Source organism: Trichomycterus rosablanca, chromosome 11 (assembly GCF_030014385.1).
Source record: "Trichomycterus rosablanca isolate fTriRos1 chromosome 11, fTriRos1.hap1, whole genome shotgun sequence".
Lineage (NCBI taxonomy): Eukaryota > Metazoa > Chordata > Actinopteri > Siluriformes > Trichomycteridae > Trichomycterus > Trichomycterus rosablanca.
In genome coordinates, this window is record NC_085998.1 from 26141447 (window position 1) to 26155013 (window position 13567).

Sequence of the window (13567 nt, forward strand, 5' to 3'; positions counted from 1 at the left end):
ATAAAGCCTGTATTATTTGGCTGTGTGTTGCATCATTGTAGTATGTGGCCCGTGACCAGATATGTAATTATTAATATGGCCCTCGGTGGATAAAAGGTTCCCCACCCCTGTCATAAAGGATGGAATTTCATGTCCAGAGCGAAAGAAGCAAAAATGTGGTATTGTTATAAGCAATGGATTTCGTAATAAAATGGATTTTGTACATTTGTATTGGCAACCTTGTTTCACTGAGCATGAAAACAAACATAAATAAAATTTTGTTTTTCTAGTAATTTAGAAGTATTTACACTTGGTCAGGATACATTTTTTTTTAAATAAAAAAATAACAGAATTACAACCAGTCTTACATGTTTGAGTGGAAATACCTGGAGCATGATTTTTAGATTTGACGTTATTCTCTAATTAAAGCATTCATTGCCCTATATTTCAAAATATCCGTTTGGTAATAAATGCCAAGTTCTTGTCATTATTCTTATGCTTTATTATTATGCTTTGCAAACCTTTTAGAGTAGGTAGCTGTGGGTTACCAGCTAGAAGGTTGTGTGTTCAAATCCCAACTCTGCCATGCGGCCACTGTTGGCATCTTACGCAAGGCCCTTAACCCTCTCGACTCCAGGGGCACCATACATTGGCTGCCCCTGCGCTCTGACCCCAGTTCCATTTGCATATTACTCCTCACTGTATCAGAGTTCTTGTGTTTTTGTGACCTGTTCACTCTTCTTTAGTAACATAATGTAAATAAATGCTAATACCTTTTTTGTCTAAAACCTTCATTCAGAGTATAATACACCACACATTTTTTTTAGTGTTTTTAATCGTTTTTAAAGTTCTAGTCAAGATTTCTGTCAAATAAAAATTTCTTATTAAAAAAACAATAAATCACTTCCTTAATGTTGCACAATATGTATAAGGAAAATATACTTAAATCTGTACTGCAGTATCATTTGAAACCGCTATTTTTTATTTTAAATAAAGGTTACCACACTTACTCCTCAGTCATTTGAGGCACTTGTACATCTAGGAGGCTTTCTCTCTCTTCTTCAAAAAACTGAAAGTTGTTTAAAATAAAATTGTTTTTTGAAGTTCCAGAACTGAACCTGTGAGTCTATGCAGCACTGGAGAAATGCTCTGCATCAATTGTCCATCTGCACTGGTGCCAGTCAACAGACAACATGCATAAACAAGCTGTCTATACAAACAGTAAAGCAGAATCCATTAAAGTCTATATTTTTTAACAGTTGCTATAGTGATATCTGTATGTGTGTAAAACCATATCCACCACTGTTACAGCAGGTATCCTCCTTAGATTGCTTGAATCATAAACAGGAAGTGCACAGTTAAGGCTTGATTACCACTGAAAGCAGTTTGTGAATGTTTGCTTTTAACATTACAACATACACAGGTTGTGTGTACTGTATCCCTAAAGCAGACATAGTAAAAGCATGGAAAGATGGCACACTTATACTTACTTTTAAACACACTTTAAGCATTCTTGCTCTCTCAACCTTCTAAACTTTGCTATTATCCACCGACATTTACCAGATAGTAACACTGGAATTCTGTAGATAAAAAAGCTTTGACAACAGTTCAGCAGGTTAAAAGTGTACTCATCTGTTAAACCCCTTTCACACATTCTTAGTAAGTTACCAGTCTGAACACTCCCAGAACTAAAATTGGGAGGACTGTTACAGCAATTTACCGGGTTGAGACCTAATACAATTGCCAAGTAGGTACCAGATTGTTTCATGTATGAACCAGAGCTGCTACATTATTTGATAAAATGCAGATGTCCACTGAGGCCAGTGATTAAAAATCTAAGACTACAGGATATGTATGATCTACTAATCCTACCACTAGGCTAGAATGCAAATACACAGAGGCTATAACTTGATTTATACCAGATTAGTTTTGATAAAACAGAAAAAATGTCTTCTAAAGTGTCTTTAGAAGTAAGCATGAAAAGTCAATTTCCCTGGGCACAATGCAAATTTCAAAGGAACTGTTATTATCTTAAATTAAAATTGAAATTTTAGTGAGGTGGCATGGTGGTGCATCACTAAGTTTGTTAAATCACAGCTTCATTATTTTTTGTATTTTGTATGTCAGGTTTGGCAAGCTTTAAATTGACCCTAGATGTGGGTAATCATGAATGTATGTGTGTTGTTTCATAATAGTTGGAGTGTCTATGGTGTATTCCTTGGTCCAGTACTTAAGAACTATTTACTAGAATCAAATAACATAAATAACTCAAAAAAGATTGGTTAGAGAAAAGGCTATTTACAAACCAAATGGATTGAAATGTAAACAAAACCAAATTTGCAGTATATGGCGTTCGTTATAAGATACATTGTTTGTAACAGGTCTGTCATGTGTGAGTGGGTGCAACCGGGGAAATTACCATGTAAAACCTGCATGTGTGAAAGAAGCAAAGTTTAAGGTAACACGATAATTGCCTGGGATTGTGTGAAAGGGGTAGTCATTTCAACACTTTTCATCCCCCACTAGTGCATAAAGCACAATAATGCTCAAGAATCCAGCTTAGTAAATCACAAACAAAAAAAACATTGGGCCAAGTCATAAGGCAGCAAAAAAGTTGTAGCCCATCCCAGCCTGTATGATCAATGTCTCCTTTCCACAGTATTGTTTACCAGAAGCCCAGATAATCTAAAGATTACTTGTAGTAGTGTACAGATTTAGACAGTCCAGTTATTGGATAAATTGTAGACGAACTGTAGACACTCTGCGTAAGAGAGCAATGAGTCTGTATTTACACCAGCAGTGTATGGTGCATTTTTCATTATGAAGCCTCTGTTGGCATGATCAGAACTAAGTACACAGGACAGACTGATTGAGAATTTTTAGAGGTTATCCCCAGATGATGGACATTAGAAGGCAGTGCTAGCCATGCTACCAGGTGCAAAAAGCCGCGCAACTCCATCCTGCTCAACGTGCCGATAGGCCATCTTCCCCTCATCACCTGCACAAAGTGAAAATCATTTATTAGACAACTGCCAACAAACCAAGGTTGTTTTTATTTATTTATTTATTTCTTCTCAGTTACCTAGTTACTAATTAACTTTATTTACACAGCACTTTCAACAAGATGAACAGTGAGGTTACAGAAGTAAAAATATTATTCGCCTACATCATGGGGGCAATTTTTTGTGACAGTAGTTAGGGGTTTGTAAAACATAGGTGTACGCACTTTAGGTAATAAAGTTAGGTTGATTTGTTTAACTTAATTTTTTATAACATTCTGTTTGACAGAGGTCTGATTAACAACAGTGTTCAGACCAAATGTGTTCAGACACTTGACTATTAACTCCCATCCCTTTCTGGCGGCAGCTCCCACTCTTCTGGGTGAGATTTGCACTGTGGGAATATGTGCCACGGACCGGTTTTATATAAGATATAACGTCACGGACCGGCAGGGGCTGGAGGATTTAATATACAGGGTGGGCCATTTATATGGATACACCTAAATAAAATGGGAATGGTTAGTGATATTAACTTCCTGTTTGTGGCACATTAGTACATGGGAGGGGGAAAACTTTTCAAGATGGGTGGTGACCATGGCGGCCATTTTGAAGTCGGCCATTTTGGATCCAACTTTAGTTTTTTCAATGGGAAGAGGGTCATGTGACACATCAAACTTATTGAGAATTTCACAAGAAAAACAATGGTGTGCTTGGTTTTAACATAACTTTATTCTTTCATGAGTTATTTACAAGCTTCTCTTTGTTTACAGCCATTGACATGTCGCAGAGGTTAACACGTGAGGAGCGGATAGAATAAAATGGAAATCAGTGTGAATCTGCAACGAGACGCTGCTCCCACCTAGTGGTGACTATAACACCCGAAGAGTTTTGGAAATTTATTTGTTTTTATAGCAATCTCTATTTTTTTTTTCTGTGCGGCCCGATAGTAAATGACCCACGGACAGGTACCCCGTGGTTGGGGACCACTGTCATAGAGCATCTGAAATGTGAGTGTCGGTTAGTAATACAAGTTGTCACTAATAGGCCCATAAGCAAAGACCAAAAGTGTTTGGACACTTGACTGGGTCTCAACCCCCAACAAATAAGTCGTAAGTTACTGCGGTAAGGTAAAAACCATGGAATAAACATAGCAAATCAAGGAGCAAATCAAAGGTAAAACTTATCCCAAACAGACATTATCCCAAACATTTGAAAAAAAATTTTATTACTTCTGCTCTGCAAATACTATTTCCATGATCTTTCTAATTTACATTTATGTGTTGTTCTTTTAACTATCCAGTTTGCATTTGTCTTGACTCACCGAGCACTAGCAGAGCTTGTTTGGCAGAGTCTCGTACATCCTCCTTGTCTGTGCGGCATAGATACACTAACTGCTCAATGCTTTCTTTGGCCTGCCAGACAAACAGCACAAGGATTCTGCATGTTAAAATCCTATGACAGAAAACTGTTTTTTGATAAAATTTATGTACTGTATTGTTTTTTGTTGGATTGCATCTTACATCACAGTCCTTTATGGTAATTAAATAAATGAGTTCCACCCAGGTGATTACCATGTTAAGTGTTCAGGTGTGAATGGTACAAAGCCTATACATATGCAGGTGCATCTTTAAAAAATAAGAATATCGTGAAAAAGTTACCAGATGTGCTCTACCAGAAGTGCTCTAAAATCTCCTGGTAGATGGCTGCATTCACTTTGGACTTGATAAAACACAGTGGACCAACACCAGCAGATGACATGGCAAACTACACCATCATAGACCTCAGATACCTCAGATTCTATGCCTTTCCACTCTTTCTCCAAACTTTAAGACCTTGATTTCCAAAGGAAATGCAAAATTTCCTTTCATCTAAACAGAGAAATTTGGACCACACACTGCAGTTGTAGCCCTTTTCTGGAGATGTCTGTGCATGGTGGCTCTTGATGCACTGACACCAGCCTGAGTTCACTCTCTCTGAAGCTCTTCCAATTTCTTGAATTAACCTTTCTTGAAAATTTGATTAAGACTGCGGTCATCCCTGTTGCTTATGCACCTTTTCCTACCACATTTTCTCTTCCAGTCAACTTTCCATTATTTATTTATTTATTAGGATTTTCATGTTTTACACACTTTGGTTACATTCATGACAGGACAGGTAATCACTGGTTACACAAAATTCATCAGTTCAAGTGTTCAAACACAGTCATGAACAATTTCATATCTCCAATTGATTTGATTTGATTTGATTTTATTGAACCATTTCATATTTTATAAATAGATACAATACCTCCTATAAAAAACTGAAACAGTCAGGGATAACACAAAAAGTCCATAGACTTATTTCCATTGTGGTCCCTATATTCACCTTATTTGCATGTCTTTTGACTGTGGGAGGAAACCGGAGCTCCCAGAATAAATCCACACAGACACGGGGAGAACATGCAAACTCCACACAGAAAGGACCCGCTCCACCTGAGGATCGAACCCAGGGCATTCATGCTGTGAGGCGACAGTACTACCCACTGAGCCACCATGCCGGCCTCAACTTTCCATTAATATGCTTTAATATGAATTCAAATTAATATTTTTGTGCAATATGTGAACAATCAGCTTTTTCAGCAAGGACTTAACCTTTCTGTGTGGAGTAGTGATAAATCTTGTGTAACGAGTAACTACCGTTTCTGTCGTGAATGTAACCAAAGTGTAAAAACATGATGATAAAATCCTAATAAACAAACAAACAATTAAATGTCATAAATGTTTCAAGCCTTTTATGTTTTCATGTTGATTAAAATGGCTTATAGCTGCTGGCCGCCATCTAGCGGGCATAATTGGCAGTGCCTGCAGCAGACACGTCTCTGCTAGGGTGGTATGGGACTATGTTTGTGGGGTCTTCAAACACTGTGTAAGGACCCTGATTGGCAGATAGATGGGGTGCCTGTGCAGAGTGCATAGATAAAAAAGGGTTCCGCTAAGGGCTGCACCGCGGTCGGAGGAGGCTTGAGCAGAAATATACCCATCTCGACTGCAATCAGGGATCCCCCAGCAGCGGAGGACAAATTGACTGAGCTAAATTAAGGAGAAAATGGGAGAAAATGCATAAATTAAATAGAAAAAATGGCTTAAAGCTCATTAAAATCAGAAATCCCGTATCTAAAATTTCATTTAGAGTTTGAGTAAATTGTGATTTAAACTGTATAAATACAGTGTATCTCTTGGTCCATTTTAGCACATGTACCCAAAATCATAGGGAAGACTGCTGATTTGACAGTGGTTCCATCATCAGCACCCTCCACAAGGAGGTTAAGTCCTTGCTGAAAAAGCTGATTTTTTTGAGATGCACCTGTACCCATACCCATGGTTTTTCATGCAAGACAAAAATTGAATAAAAAAAAAAATACAATTGTAAAAGGCTGAAGTTTAGAGACTAAACGCTACCTGGATGCTCTTTTGTAGAGAAATGTTCAAACTTGAAAGAGGGACTGACCTTTAGACATGCAAGTGCTTTACATCCACACACTCGGGTCTCAACACTCTCATCTTCCAGCAGCTCCAGACAGCTGACCAATGCCTAATACACATGCACACACACACAAATCAAATCAACTGAGATATTGAGTCCATTACAAAATAAAAACCCTGGAAAATTATTAATTATTTCTACTTTTTTCTTTCAACTTTTTAAAAAAATGAACAGAGAGCTAGAAGCAAAAGAAAGTGACAAGGAGCAATTCAGACCTACGCAATTCGCTACAGCTATCTGTGCTCACACTGCATGTCACTGCCTTTCAGTTTACTGAGGGTGTATCTCATCTGGCTACTGCTTTTGAAAAATGAACATCATCACAGAATTTATTTCATGTTCCCTTTAACCTTTGAAGCATTTGAAGCAATTACAAAATATTAGAATTTACTAGGGTTTATTAACCTTTGTTACCATCCTGTTTTATCAATGCATAAGTTACCATTAGCTAGCACTCTAAACAACTGGGATGTTGTGTATTATGTGTTAACTTCCTCTAGACGTAAAAACGAAAAAAATGGTTCTAATGTCTCTTATTATTAGGATGGCTTTTTATTGACTATCAGTGTGTACTGCATCTAAGAACTTCTCATTTTATCTGACCCTAGTAGGGAAATAATATGGCTAGTAATCCCCTTGCCGTACCCTCTCTCTGTGGCGTGGCTGGTCTGCAAGGTTACGTAACAGAGAGCTGGCGGAGCTGCATACTTTTCCCCGCGTGTCCCTGAGAAGCAGACTGACTGCCCGCAGGCCCTCTCGCTTTAGACTGCACTCTGGGGGCTTCTTTAGGGTCCTCAGCAACACCTCCTGATCTTCTGACTGCAGACACTGCACCAACCACACTGCAGTCAAATCCAAAGAGAAGAAAAAATGAAATAGGTGGGATTACCAGAGGGAGAAGGGACGGGTGAAATGAGACACAAGGCAAAAGCAAATGAGGTGACAATGAGGGTGGGAGGAGTGAGTGTTGAATTCTGAGCAAATATTTCTGTTTGAAAAGACTGACTAACACTTAATTAAGGCTAAACATAAAACGCTAAACTAATCAGTTTACACATTCAGCAAGCTATTCACAGACAAAGTAAAACTTTACATTTAAAAGACCCACCTTCTTCAGCCAGCTCTGTAACATGCGTGTCTAGTTCACTCACACCCTCAGCCTCTAGGTAGCACCAGAACTGAAAGATTGTAAGAGTCTCTTTGGCTGTGCTTCCACCTCGTCTGGGCAATTTTCTCTCCAAAATCCTCTCCACTAAATGTGAAAACACTAAAACACACAAAAATACCCATGAATTATTGATCACCTACATTTATCACCTATAGCTCACTCATCCACCACTCACTCACTCACTCATAATGTTTTGGCTGACCAACGTGATTGTATTTTTTAGAAATAAATACATCTTAAATCTGATGTCTGCAACACAGATGGGACAAATCACACTGTTTTGAAACATTCCACAAAAGGCAGGAAAATTTACAACAGGTGAGGCTAACATGATCAAATGTAAAAGGAGGATCCACCAAAGGTTCAGTCTTTGCTATCAAATATGGGTCGTGGCTCATTTTGTGATAAACTTTGTTTAAATTTTTAAATCAGTTCAAAAAGAACATTTCTCAATACAAAATTGCCAATAATTAATTACCATTTACCATACATAATATTGTGAAAAGGTTCAGGGACTCTAGAGAAACCCAAGTTTGTGCAGGAAAAGGCTTAAAACGTGTGTGACCTTTGAGCCCGTAGAAAACACTAAATGATAAACCATCATGCTACAGTGATAAATACTTCAGAAAAACTTTGTTGCATGTAAATGTTGGCAAAAGGTGCAAAAACCAACATTTATCATGGTATGGGAGTGCATCAATGCCCATGGCATTGATGGCATGCATATGTGTGAAGCGTATATTGGATTTTAGACAGATGTATGCTGCTAGGTGACATCTTTTTTCAGGAGGTCTATGGTTATCTCAGAAAGACAATGCCAGTCCTTATTGTGAACTGGCTGCAAAAACATGGCTAAATAAACAGAGTGCACATGTTTGACTGGCCTGCTTGAAGTCCAGATGTCTCCTATTAACAATGTATGATGCATCATAAAGAGGAGAATCAGGCAACCATGATCAGCTTGTCTTGTATAAAGCAAGAATGGGCATAAATTCCATTTGCAAAACTAACAGCTCCCAAACCATTAAAAAGTGTCATTATTAGTAAAGGTGATGGGACACACCAGTAAACATGTGTTTGTCCTAATTTTTGCATGTTTTGCAGGCATCATACATGTGTTTATATTTACAAAGTACAATTAAGTTGGTAAGAAAAAAAACATTAAACATAATTAAAACAATAAACATTTTCTTTGTGCTTTTGACATTCAAATGAAGATTTAAGGGAATTAACAGATTACATATTTTTATTTTTACTGCATATTATAAAATGTCCCAACTTTCTGACATGAGGTTTGCATACCTGTCAAGTTTTGGATTTAAAAATAAGGGACATTTTCCGACGCGCGCTTCGAGCCGTCCCACCAGCCCAACCGAGGTTCAGTATCCCTTACATTTTAAGACAGGTTTACAAGAAATCTAAAATAACCACCTTACACTTACAAACTACAATTAGATGATCAGAATCTGATAGGCCTACCTTTGTTGACACTGAAATGCTGTGGACATTCCTACATATGTAATTCTTATAATACAGCCTAAATGAAAACACAAAAGGGAATTGAAGCACATTTATTTATTTTACATATTTTCAGCATATATACACATTTTCATGCTGACTGACATCGCTCCTTCCCCCATGAGAGACACTAAAATCGCAGTTACAAACCTTACAGAATGCAGTCTTTACTTTTTGGCAGGAATGCCCTCTCTCTCCTTGCATCCATCCATCTCTCCCTGTTCCAGGTTTGTTCCCGCTGTCTGCACTAACCTCGCGAGAACTGCCACTTGCAGCAGCCTGGGTGGCAGTTCTCGCGAGGTTAGTGACATTTCAGTTTGGAGAGGCACAGGAATGTTTTTTAAAATTATAATATAATACGGGAAATGTACGGGAAAATACTAATACAGGAGGACGGTGGGAAAGAGGGGTAAAATACGGTAGTTTCCTGGCCAAAACGGGAGACTTGACAGGTATGGAGGTTTGTTGTATAAACAACAGTTTCAGTCTTTACATTTAGTTGATAGTTTACATAACTTGTATTTGCTCAATATTTATTAATGTGATTTATGTAATCTAGCAGGTGACATGCCCTTCCTCAAACACGACCAATTGCGATTGTGCAGAGATTCAAACTTGCATCTTCAGATACTGCATTTGATGTGCGTGCAGGTTAGACCGCTGTGCCACCCGAGCTTCACTAAAACTGTATGTCTAAAAAGCTCATGCTTAGGTGTCCAAATACTTTGGCATGAGTGAGTAATGTCACATATCCAGTGATTACAACTAAGTGTCTATCATTTTCACCACCACTGTGCTCTTTGTTATAAACAGTTAATAAGCACACAATTACACACCTGTGTCTGCAAAGCCGGCTGCTCTCTTCGGTAGTTTTTCTGTGTAGTTGATGCTTAGTTTGTGTAGAAAATCCTCATTTGAGGTGCTGAACACATTACAACCATCCATACACTGCTTCCAGAGCGACACAGCCCCCTGGCACTGCTCCAGTTGTGGCACCACTGCTCCCAGTCAAAAAGAGAGGGTGTAAGTACAGAAAGAAAAACATTCACACTGATCCTAAATCCACTTTTTGATGCACAATCCACGTAGTTGATTACATGGTTTTCTAATACACTTACATTTACAGCATGTAAATATTTTTATCCAAAGCGACTTACAGTTGTGACTGAATACAACACAAGCAATTGAAATGTAAGCTTCTTGCCCAGGGGCCCAATTGCAGCAACTTGGCGGTGATGGAAATGAAACCAGCAAGATTCAGAATACAAGGCCAGTACAGCTGAGCTACTACTGCCATATAAGTGGTATCACTGCAAACACGCAGAACAATGGAAGTGGAAGACTATTGATAAACATGCTTTTTATGCCACATCAGGGTCAGCCAGCTTCCACTGACCATGGCTTGCCGCCTAGACTGTCATATGATGGTCTACAGTGCCTCCAAGTGGCCAATAAGTACATTCACTTTGTTTTATGGTTAGGGCCCACTAAATTAATTAATTAAAAAGGTTCATTTCAGGGATATATTAATTTTTGGGCTGATGGTAGTCATTTGTAGTCATTGTGTTGAATGCAGCTGCTATGATCATGCATGACCTGATTGACTTTGATAAGGGCAGAATTGGTATAGATCAGGGGTGTCAAACTCATTTTCACCGAGGGCCACATCAGCATTATTGTGGCCCTCAAAGGGCCGATTGTAACGTATCCTGCTGTGATTGCAGTCTGTTGTTTTTCTTGGAGGCTAAATTCTGCATTTATATTGTCCTACTTTACCACAGACATGGCCTCATAACACAAGAGACGCACCGGTTTCTCTTCCTGAAGCACAAACTTGTTTTCACTTTCATTAAATTTCCTCCTTATGCTTAATTCTCTTACTTATCTTCTTGTACATTTTGGGATTATGTGTAAATATTTCTTAACATCATCTACTGGCGGGATGTGTCACTTTGCAGGTCACAAAATCAGCATGCATTTTGAGAGATGCAGTTAATGTAGGATTCTACAGTGTATTTTAAGACAATTGTTCTGCCCTCACTAATAGTTTATCCCCCTTGCTCAGCTAGACAGACAGACAGACAGACAGCTCTCTTCAGAATACAGTCGGTTTTATTTGCTTCCCAGCTGTGTGATACACTGTGTGTATCAAAATAAAGTAAAAATACAAACAATAAAAACAATAAAGAACTTAATACAGTACAAGCACACAGCTGTAGTCAAGTGTTACATCTGGTACAATATGAGATTTAACCAAACGTAAAATAGCGCTAACGAGTTAGCATTTTGTGTAAAGATACTAATTGCTATAGTAACGGTAACGATTGTATTTAATTATGGTAAATTTGTAACTAAAACGCTGTGATATACTCACTAAACATTTACAAACAACTGAGAATATAAACGCCACTACTTACAGACGATGCTTTGGTAATATATTACAAGATAATTATTTATATTTATTATTATTGTTTACATTAATACCCGCGTTCTTTTGCCGTAAAACTCACATGGCTTCTCAGCGAAGGTCAAAGTTAGTTGCCATGACTACAATGTCAACAGTTAAAGGCTTAAAGGCGCAGGAGCGAATTAAATTATAAGTGCGTCTCTGTAACGACTCGAACCATCACAACAATCGTACAGTCGTTTAAGCTCTCGCGGGCCACATCAAATGACGTGGCGGGCCGGATCTGGCCCGCGGGCCGTGAGTTTGACACCCCTGGTATAGATGGATGACTGAGTTAAAGCAAGGGGTGCTCAAAGGCAGCCCAGGTAAGTACCCACCAACAGAGGTCAAAAGAGGTACAGGCCACATTACAGGTAAATGTGCATCGAACCCTTGTGTATGGGGCTGCATAACCAGTCCAGTAAAAGTGCCAATGCTAACTGCTGTCCACCACTGTACCTACAATGTGCAAGCAGGTATTGAAACTGGACATCAAAGCAATGGAAGCAGGTCAGCTGGTTTGACAAATCCTGTTTGCTTCAAGAGCAGACGTCTTGTGAACCCCATGCATATGGTCAGAGCTGCTTGTTTTGACTAATTGGTGTACATGTCTCTGATTTGCTAACCTTCATCAGGTAGGCTGGCACTGCCCGGTTTGTTCTTGATAGCCTGTCGAATAAGCTCAATGACTCGTGCCTCACGAAGCAGCCTGTCAAGTGCATACATTTCCCCACAGCGCAGTGGTCCAAATGTACCCAGCCTCTGCGCACACACACACACACACACAAAGAATAACACAATTTTTCCTCACAGCAGATGGCACAACACTTATTAGCAGTTGCCTAACCAGCCTGCTATACTAGAATAGTAAAGGGATGTGGTTGATCTTAGGTTGCATATTTAGGCATGCATATAGAACCTTGCAGTTGTGTGGGTAATAATGTAGAAAAATCTGTTGCTACACACAAATTGTCAGTCACCCTCTTCCCTTACAATAAAAAACTGTATTAACTGAATATTGACTATTATAAATTATGAGGATTATAATTTTAAACTTAAACTTTCTTATATTTCCACACAAGCTTTACACTGACACAGTGTCAACAATAGAACAAAGTTGATCGCAGGGTCTTACCAGCAGCTGGGAGGTGCAGTTCTGAAGATGGATTAACAAAGTGTTATCCAGGATCTGGCAACCGGTGCTGAGAGGAACAGAGGGAGCATCCCAACAATGCACCACACAATCCTTTTCACCTTTCACAACCCCCACCAATACTGGATCAGTACTGGAAATACACACACACACATCATGAAATAAAAAAATGATATTTAGAATAAAGTACAGACATTGTTTGCAAATGGCTTTGATTTATTACGGTCACAATTTGTCTATTCTCTAAACTTTAGGCATGTAGACCTTTTGATGGAATGCATTACCGCCATCTGGCGGTCGAACAAAAAAAAAAATGTACACTGTATCTTTAAAACTTTAGAGTCTAAAGTTTTAAAGATACAGTGTACATTTTTTTTTTGTTCGACCGCCAGATGGCGGTAATGCATTCCATCAAAAGGTCTACATGCCATTTCTGGGAAAAGAAAGCCATTACTAATTCCTTTCTTATTGCCAGCATGTGTGTGTCACTGAGGAAGTTTCTGGAAATCTGACCCGTCTGTCACACTTGGTTTCACTCCATCTTCCACCTCCTCTTCCTCGAGATCTGACGTGTTCAGGAAGTCAAAGCTTTCAAGAGCAATCTCCACCGTCAGACTCACACTGGAGGAGCGGCTTCGACTCCAGCCCTGCATACACAACCACAAACAGAACCATTAAAGTCCATTCTTTTTATGTAAAACATTTAGATGGTTACTTTTCAGTCTGAATCAATCAAATGTCTCTTTAAATTGTTCTATCTGTATAATAAGGTTGTTAGTAAA

At 38.7% G+C, this 13567-nt stretch overlaps 1 protein-coding gene across 6 annotated transcripts in view; it reads right to left on the reverse strand.

The window, feature by feature from the left end:
* Positions 1-802: 802 nt before the first annotated feature.
* Positions 803-13567, reverse strand: part of ripor1 (RHO family interacting cell polarization regulator 1) — a 124330-nt gene continuing 111565 nt past the window's right edge. For 5 of the 6 annotated variants that reach the window (XM_063004108.1, XM_063004109.1, XM_063004105.1 and 2 more), the window contains 9 exons: positions 13299-13432; positions 12768-12918; positions 12259-12394; positions 10023-10184; positions 7609-7767; positions 7146-7342; positions 6465-6548; positions 4300-4390; positions 803-2977 (listed from right to left, as the gene is read on the reverse strand). In XM_063004108.1, the coding sequence (XP_062860178.1) occupies positions 2886-2977; positions 4300-4390; positions 6465-6548; positions 7146-7342; positions 7609-7767; positions 10023-10184; positions 12259-12394; positions 12768-12918; positions 13299-13432 (1206 nt within the window). In that variant the 3' untranslated portion in view covers positions 803-2885. Of the gene's footprint in view, positions 2978-4299; positions 4391-6464; positions 6549-6771; positions 6798-7145; positions 7343-7608; positions 7768-10022; positions 10185-12258; positions 12395-12767; positions 12919-13298; positions 13433-13567 lie in introns of those variants that run through there. The other variant, XM_063004110.1, reaches the window with a different exon arrangement.